At 39.5% G+C, this 9,282-nt stretch overlaps 1 protein-coding gene across 1 annotated transcript; it reads right to left on the bottom strand.

Annotated features, from left to right (window-relative positions):
* Window positions 1-5,626: 5,626 nt before the first annotated feature.
* On the bottom strand, window positions 5,627-9,054 carry LOC115189997 (peroxidasin-like protein). The gene is made up of 7 exons (XM_029748527.1): window positions 8,631-9,054; window positions 7,692-7,736; window positions 7,267-7,539; window positions 6,677-6,961; window positions 6,192-6,401; window positions 5,998-6,108; window positions 5,627-5,706 (listed from the first exon to the last, which is right to left on the bottom strand). Exons 1-7 carry the CDS (start codon window positions 8,659-8,661, stop codon window positions 5,627-5,629), a joined length of 1,035 nt encoding a protein of 344 aa, XP_029604387.1. The 5' UTR covers window positions 8,662-9,054.
* Between the last annotated feature and the right edge of the window lie 228 nt (window positions 9,055-9,282).

The following is a 9,282-nucleotide window of genomic DNA, read 5'->3' as shown; positions in this document are numbered from 1 at the left end:
CAGAGGAACGTCGGCGGATGAATTCAGATGGAGCCTTTGGAAAGATGATACCCAAAAGTATTATTTTCGGATATAAAGACGACGCTGTATAAACAAAAAATGGATTGCAACTTGCAAAACATGCGGGAAGAAAATTACAGACGGATGCGCAACAATTTCCAACTTTGTTTGACATTTGAAGCTGCACAAAGAACGGTAAGTCGTGGCTAAAATAGCTGCCAGCTATATAATTTACAACTTTTCTAGTGTAGCATGAAGGCTAACGTAACGTTAAATCAATGAGCCGCCACACAGTCAGTCAGTGATGGAACGTGATCATTGCACCCAAGATTGAGCTACAACATCGCCCGATTGTGCCCCATAGCAATCTTCGACAGTCGATCACTATTGGGGGGGGGGGTCTTTCTCATGGCTACCCATGTATTTCCATGGAAATATAACGTTTATTCGGAATGTAATAAATATATAGATATTTTTAAAAGCATTCATGATTTGCGTAAATGTAATATATTAACTATTACTCTTGTTAAAAATATGAAATGGTAATACATTTGGTGAAGAGCACATTATGAATTGTTTAGGACTCGATACTCAAAGTTTAGGACTTGAGACTTGACTCGTACTAGCCTGTCTTGACTTGGGACTTGACTGGGGACTTGAGTGCTAAGACTTGAGACTTACTTGTGACTTGTAAAACAATGACTTGGTCCCACCTCTGCATCACACCAGAGCCAGTGTTGCCAATATGAGACCAATGCTCTATAGGTATCACGCCTGCTCCCGCTCCCCCTCCCTGGAGCACGAAGGCGCCAGGCTCCCCAGCATTACGCACTCCTGCCACCATCATTACGCAACCTGCCATTCCCCCGCCACTCGCATTATTGGACTCAGCAGGACTCAATCACCTCTGTCATTACCTACCCTATATCTGTCTGGTTCCCCGCTCTATGGGGTACGACACATCACTTGGTCCAGCAGTAGCAGCACCAGCATCTGAAATATGCAGGTAATACACTAATATCTCTACTTAATATTAGTATGCTAGTCATGTTAAACATATGAAGAACAACAGCAACAACACCTCTATACTGTATTCATGCTAAATTTAACATACAGGTAGCCTAGTGGTTAGGTTGCTGGTCCAGTAACCAAAAGGTTGCTGGATCGAATCCCCGAGCTGACAAGGTAAAAATCAGTTGTTCTGCCCCTGAGCAAGGCTGTTAACCCACTGTTCCCCAGACGCCGAAGATGTGGATGTTGATTAAGGCAGCCCCCCTGCACCTCTCTGATTCAGAGGGGTTGGTTTAATGTGGAAGACACATTTCATTTGAAGGCATTCAGTTGTACAACTGACTAGGTATCCCCCTTTCCCAGTACCATTGTCATTACTGTCTGAGGGTGTGATTGTATCATAGATGTTAGTGCCACCTGTTGGTCGAAGAGAGAGAAAGATTAATTGGTTGGTTTTCCCTCAGCTTGCCTAGAGACATAGAGTATGGTAACATGTATGTAAAGTGAATGGTGAAAAGTCAGTATGTGTAGTTACAGAGAGAGGAGAGTAACAGTGGTCTGGGATGAGAGACTGACCACGCTGCAGATTATCAGGAGCCTGGCCCTGGGTAGATTCTTGGTCCTGTTGCGGGTCCAGGTTGGTCCTCTGGGGCTGGTTGGGCCTACAGGGAGAGAGAGAGTCATGAAACACTGATAGTATTTTACAGTATGAAAAGGAACATAGTTTAATGACAGGTGTACTCACGAGAATATTCTGTTGCAACAGGAATCTGTAATGAGAAATGGATACTATTATACTGTATCAAGTCGTTACTGTTTTAAACTTTTGTAATTAGACGTCTTTCTCCTAAACATGAACAAAAAGTTTAATGAGAATTTATAAAAGTCTCACCTTTGGTGTTTTTATATCGACACAGCAGTACCAGGAGAATGGCCAGTAGAACACCAGCAACACACTACAAATGACTGATAACCACAGATATTATCCTCATGCATTGTGTCCCACCACCCGCCAACCCCTCTTTTTACACTACTGCTACTCTCTGTTCATCATATATGCATAGTCACTTTAACCATACCTACATGTACATACTACCTCAATAAGCCTGACTAACCGGTGTCTGTATAAAGCCTTGCAACTCTTATTTTCAAATGTCTTTTTACTGTTGTTTTATTTCTTTACTTACCTACACACACACATACACACACACACACATACCTTTTTTCGCCCTATTGGTTAGAGCCTGTAAGTAAGCATTTCACTGTAAGGTCTACTACACCTGTTGTATTCAGGGCGCACGTGACAAATAAACTTTGATTTGATTTGATATTATGAAAAGGTCATGTGATCATGACCATTTTCTCACCTCTCACTGTCACCCAGCTCTCTGGTGATTCTCCTTCATTAGATTTACACTTATAGAAGCCTTCATCTGACTTGGATACTACAGGGATGGTCATCTCTCCTGTGGTCGCATTCCTGATGAGTACTCCATCTTTGTAGAAATCAACCTTGGGGATCGGGTTTGTTTGCTGATATCTATATGTACAGTGTAGAGTCACAGAGTCTCCCTCAGTTATGGGATAGGGAGGGCTCTGCAGGATCAGAGGGCCATCTGTGTAACATAACATATCAATAAAACTGTAAATCTGGAGTACAGAATTGAACATCATTATCATACATTGTAATGTAAAAAAGGTTAATGAATGTTGTACAACAGACGTACCAGCCACTGTGATGTTGACAGCATTACTGTACTCTCCTGATCCAGACTCACACCAGTACACTCCACTGTCCTTTTTACGTGTTGACCTGATGGTACATGTGGACCCTGCTATTGATCCCCAGTTAGAGCCACACTCTGACTCCACTGCTTTCTCTCTGTATCTCTTCAGTCTCCATCCAGTAGAGTTACTCTTCTCCTCACAGCTTAGTGAGAGAGACTTTGATGTAAAGTGTTGAGTTCTGTTAGGTCTTATTTTGAGAGACACTGAAGTTTGCGGATCTGAAACAAAGAGTGACATAGTCAAAGGTATACAGTAGTTATATATACACATGATGGTGATTTAAATATGATTAAATGCAGTTTCAATGCAGTTAGTTACCTCCTGACCAGAAAAACTGAGGTTCACTGTAGAGTGTGTCATAGACTGGGTCTCCTCTCCCAGCTCTACACACATATCCTCCTGTGTGACTTGGACCAGCAGGGATCAGAGTGTAGGAGTCTTCACTAGTACCATTGCCAGATAGAGGCTCTACAGAGTAGGACCTGCCTGATAGGGAGAGTAACCCAGCTGTGTAGGGAACAGTTTGGTACCAGAAGAACCTCCAGCCTGTAGATGACTCTTTAACCCCACAGCTCAGAGTAACTCAGTCTCCAGGGTTCAGCCACTGAGGAGAGACAATTAGGACAGCTTGGGGTTTATCTGTTATGAAGAAAATGACACAAATCAAATGTTCAGTCTTTAAAATGTTTACCCATTTTGTTATTATGGGATAGTACATTACCCCAAAATCTAACTATAGTTTTGTTCCATCATTGATCTCACTGTCTGCTATTTGACCTCATTCCTTCTGTCTTTCTCTTGCAATCCCATAAAAACAGACTTACCTAACATGGTCAATTGTATAGCATTACTTGTCTGGGAGTGTTTTAAGCCATTTCTTTTCTGAAGACCTTCACAGGTATATAGATCATTCTTTGCAGGACTGATTCTGTACTCAGGCTCTGTTTTGGAGAAGACCAACATCCCACTGTTATTAAAAATAATGCTCAATCTCTTCTCTCCTGTATGTCATATCTGAGAGTGACAGTCTCTCCACTGAATGTCTGTGGCCAGCTGGGTTGGATGGTCAGAACAGGCACAAGTCAGTCTGGACAGACACAACACAGACAACTAACTGAATGAACATTTGCACAATTTTATCACACACCTTAGAAAGTAAAATAATGTGGATCAGTATTTATCACAAAATGAACATATCAAAAGTTGTCATTTCTGAACATACAGTATGCAGTCTGAACTGTCTGACTTACCAAGATCTATCAGAATACATATACAGTGATGTCCGCACACACACACACACACACACACACACACACACACACACACACACACACACACACACACACAACAATAGTAATTTACAACATTAACAATGTCTGAAAAATGTGCTTTTCTTTCAAAAACAAGGACATTTCTAAGTAACCCCAACACTTTTGAATGGTAGTGTTCATCAGAGGCAGCTGTGCGGAATGTTTTACCACTGACCAGAGACGGGGGGAGTTTGAAAGTTGTAACTGGGGAACTGGATTTCCAGGTTAAAGTTTAGAGTTTAATTTTGCTTCACATCATTACATGTTGAATACATTAATCCATTTTTAAACTATTTACCTCTGAACATATCTAAGTGGTTTGTTGTAGACTGTGAGACACAGTGTGAAGAAACAAGGTAAACATCTGGGGTTTCTTATCACCCCCTTCAGGACAGGCCTGTAACTACTCTACGTTCTTGTGGATCACAATATAGAAACTAATATAGTCATTGGTCCATAGCGACAACATAACCCCTCAGTCTACTGTGTCTGCCCTCTTATTCCTTCCTCTCTCTATGGTCCCGTGTGGCTCAGTTAGTCTAGCATGGTGTTTGCAATGCCAGGTCTGCAGGTTCGATTCCAATGGGGGACCAGTAGAGAGAAAAAATGTATGAAATGTATGAATTCACTACTGTAAGTCGCTCTGGATAACAGCGTCTGCTAAAATGTAAATGTATAGTTATCATATTAGTACAGACATGGACCACTTCACAATGGGTTCCAATCAGTAGAAGTCAAGTCTGGATGTGCTTTACAGAAGACTGACAGCAATATTTTCAAAGGAATACAATGATGTAGGGAATCATCACTTTTTGTTTGACATATGAGATTTAATACAACATTTAAAATCCAAAATACAACACACCCTCCATTGTCTTACGTTGGTTTGCGTCACTCTTATGCGATCATCATCGTGCGGAATCATTGCGCTATCTGATGTAAGACAACAAACACTCTCTTCATTCAAGTTCCATAGTGGAATACTAATCTGGCTCCTATAATTACTGTAAAAATGCAATTTTACAAAAAACATAGAGACATAGAAGTGAAAATGATGTACAATGTATAAAAAAAAATTATATATGTGCCAACTTAACTGTTAAAGTTGTATTAGCAGGTCAGCCAACCAAGTATAAACCCACCTTTAGGTTTTTTTTTTTATTATGAAAATGTATATAAAAAGCTTGACATTATGTAAAACACAAAAGAAAAAAAATGGAAATTCAGCTTTTAAACAAAACAAGCACTTCACTATTGTTTAATCAACAAACTGAAGTCAAAGAGGGGTCAGTGTAATATTTCAAGAAAATGAACAACAATCAAAAATAACAAAGCCAAGCATACAAGCCCCCAAAAGCTGAAAACGGCAACTTGCTAAATCATAACATTTAGTATTTGTAAAATTACATTCAGTGATATTTGACTCAGTAAACACTGTCATAAATCAATGTAAAGGCAATGGCAAAAACGTAAAAATCCCAAAATGGTTGTTCAGTTTACAGTTCTTACTGTAATGATCACACGGATGATTCAGTCTGTTCAATGACATCATCAGATCGTAACTCATATTGAAGAGATTTGGCTGTTGAACACAGGCCTATGGGAATATAACGGACAGAGAGTAGCATTGGAGTTAAACTGATTCAACTGCTCTTTCAACTGCTCAGCACTAAAATGTAATCCATCAAAAGTAATAAAAAGGTTAGTTTGCCTTTTTTGAGGGGAGAAAATTTCCATAGAACATATTTAACAAAAATAGCTGACCATGGTCACTTTTCTATTTACATTGGAAATGAATCATTTGAGTGATATAAGAGCATGACATAAAGAAGGAGAATATCAAGCTGGATAAGTTGATTGTCGATACACACTGAAATAAAGAGGTCACCTCGAGCCCTGCAGCATTTCACCAAAAGCACGATAGACACCAGTAGAAAGGGAGACACCACCAGCAGACTACAAAGCAGCCTGGGCAGCAGAAAGATGGAGAGAACAGAACCTGGAGGGACAAGCATAACACATGTTTAACCATCAACACACACACACACACACGCACACACACACACAGTCACAATTACTCACCTTTCACAGTGATAGTGACAGGATCACTGATGATTGATGATATGGATCTGGACTGGATCTCTCCCTGACACCAGTAGAGACCCTGGTCAGACTCAGCAGCTCTACTGATGGTGAAGGTGTCTCCTGTTGTAGTGTGTCTACCAGACAAGGTCACTACTTTCTTAGTGTTGTCTTTGTACCATGTATAGCTCCAGCCACTGTCAAGCCCCACTGAACATGTCAGAGTTACAGTCTCTCCAGAATGGAGGGGACCCTATGGAGAGGCTTCACTGAGGCCGTGGGCAGAGCTGTGGAAACACAGTTATATATGAAGACAAATGCAGTCAGTGCACAAATCTCTCCAACGTATGATCATACTAGGTAGGTCGTACTGTAACTATTCATTTTTCCATTCATACTGACACACAGACCACATCTACATGATTGACTCAATATAAATAGTGTCCATTTGTTTAATTAAAAAAACACATAACAAAGTAACTCACCAATCACAGTTATAGTGACAGGATAACTGATGATTGATGATATGGATCTGGACTGGATCTCTCCCTGACACCAGTAGAGACCCTGGTCAGACTCAGCAGCTCTACTGATGGTGAAGGTGGCTCCTGTTGTAGTGTGTCTGTCAGACAAGGTCACTACTTTCTTAGTTTTGTCTTTGTACCATGTATACCTCCAGCCACTGTCAGACCCCACTGAACATGTCAGAGTTACAGTCTCTCCATTGTATGCAGGGTTTGGATTCATGGTCAGTGTAGTTTCAGGAAGAGCTAAGAAAACAGAGAACAGAATATCAAAACATCTGGATTCATGCTTGGTCATTTAAAATAATTGATCTGTTGCAGTTAAGTTTTGATTAAAGTTGTATGTTGACTCCATTCACTTAGAATTTACAGTCTATACAGTATATCTGTGTTAAGATTAACCCTCATTGACTCAAAATTCAGAAAGTCCAGATAGTGATTGAAGATTAATAGCAAGCTCACCAGTGACAGTAATGTTGAGAAATGGGGCCCTATGTCAAGTGGTTATGTGTATGGAGGCACTGATGAGAATGAGAGATAAGATGATATACCTGTTACTGTCAGTCTGACTGCATCACTCCACTCAGAATGCTTCTTCTGATCAATATGTGTACCCAGACACCTGTAGTCCCCATTGTCTGAAATCTTAACCTCACTGATCTCATATTCATTCTCCCTACTGATTGAGTCTACATCATCCTTGCGCCATGTGTATTTCCAGTCAGTGACTTTTCCCCTCTGTATGTTACATCTGAGAGTGACAGACTCTCCACTGAATATCTGGGAGTATTTGGGGTGTATGGTCAGAACAGCCTTTGCCTTTCCTGCACAAAATAAAACCAGCATGATACAATTGTTTTTTTGAGACACTCAAAACTAAAAATATGTCTAGTCAAAAGAAGCTTTAAAAATCTAAAATAAAACATTTGATGAAGCATTAAGAGATGAAGGCTTGATCAAGTGTACACATATCTACCATCATCATCTTCAGAGTGTCCAGAGTAGATGTGTGTACTCAGCACTACAACAAAGAAAGTCACATTGCTCCAATATTAGATAGAACTAAATAACACCACGCCATATTCATGTTACTGATTACCAAATCCATCCTGTACTTTATTTTAATGTTGCAATCTATGATTTCTACAAACATTTTTTACCTTTAAATTAGTAATATGCATTTATTCTTGAAGAGTATAACTTTTAATTCCCTCAACTTATCTTATCCCATCATAAACCGAAATATATGGTTATTTTATGACAATTATTATAAACAATATAAATGAATGAATTTCCTTTGCCCCATCCCTCAGCCATATACCACAAAAAGTGTCAGGAAGGCCATTTTGTGGCAGCTTGAATTACGGACTGCAGCTTTAAATGGCAGCTAACTTCCCATGTTCTGCACACAGAGAGTGTACAGAGACCAAAAACACCAAAACACCACTCATTAATCTCTTAACACAGTTTACTATAACTGTAGTGAAGGAACCCTCAACCATTTACAATAATCACAACTTGATACTACAACACATCCAACAAATATTGCATTTTATATTCATTGACAGCACATTTTGCAACCACTGAGTTAGCACCACTCTTTAGTTCCTGAGTGATGAGCTGGTTAAATGCACACAACCACACTAACAAGGTCTACATGGCATCGGCTATACAAGCTCAGGTTCTCAAAGTGATGCAACATCAATGTAGAATGGTCACTTTCTACACCATATTTGCTGCAATTTCCTTTGAGTGACTCTTACTAAAACTTTCTTAATAAGTGCTGAAACACCAAAAACAAAGCTAAAGCATGAAACTGTCTTCATTTCGATTAATGTCTTATTCCTTTTCCCTTAAATTCTTAGTAAATGAGATAATTAGTGTTCATAAACAAACACACTAACTCAGTACTTACATAGTAGCAAACAGAGCAAGGTGTGCTCCATTCTGTCCCTACAGACAAGTGACTTTCTCTACAACTACAGTCCTTCTAACAAACCCCTCTACTTCCTATATGATGACAGTCTGCTTAGATCACACCACATCATGCTTAGATCACACCTCTTCACCGTACACAGAAAAGCAGAGAAATATTCTAGAGAATTGTAAAAATAGATAGATAGTGTAGGCCTTCCCTCAAACCTTTGCTCAGTTGTAAGGGGGCAAGCCAAGCCAGCTAACCTCACAATGGAAATGGACATCTCCAGCCACTTCTCACTCACTCACTCACTCACTCACTCACTCACTCACTCACTCACTCACTCACTCAATCACTCACTCACAACCTCAGATGGTTCTGTTATGAGTAATATGTTTAGCTACTGTCTACATAGATATGTTTGTTATTGTGTTGTTTATGGTTGTATTTAAATGTGTCTGTATATGTGATGTGTATCAGGGCTATTGTTCATTTACTGTATTGTGTGTTTGTGTGTGTGTATGTGTGTATATATTGTTTGTTTTTGTCTATTGTTTATTATTTTCATAATGTTTTACTTTTTTTCACTTGCTTTTCTTTATGTAAATTATTTTTGTACTTATTTATTTTTATGTACATGATTTTTTTA

This window comes from Salmo trutta, unplaced genomic scaffold (genome assembly GCF_901001165.1).
Source record: "Salmo trutta unplaced genomic scaffold, fSalTru1.1, whole genome shotgun sequence".
Taxonomy (NCBI): Eukaryota; Metazoa; Chordata; class Actinopteri; order Salmoniformes; family Salmonidae; genus Salmo; species Salmo trutta.
The sequence above is the reverse complement of the archived record's forward strand: the minus strand, read 5'-3'. Positions and strand labels throughout refer to the sequence as shown.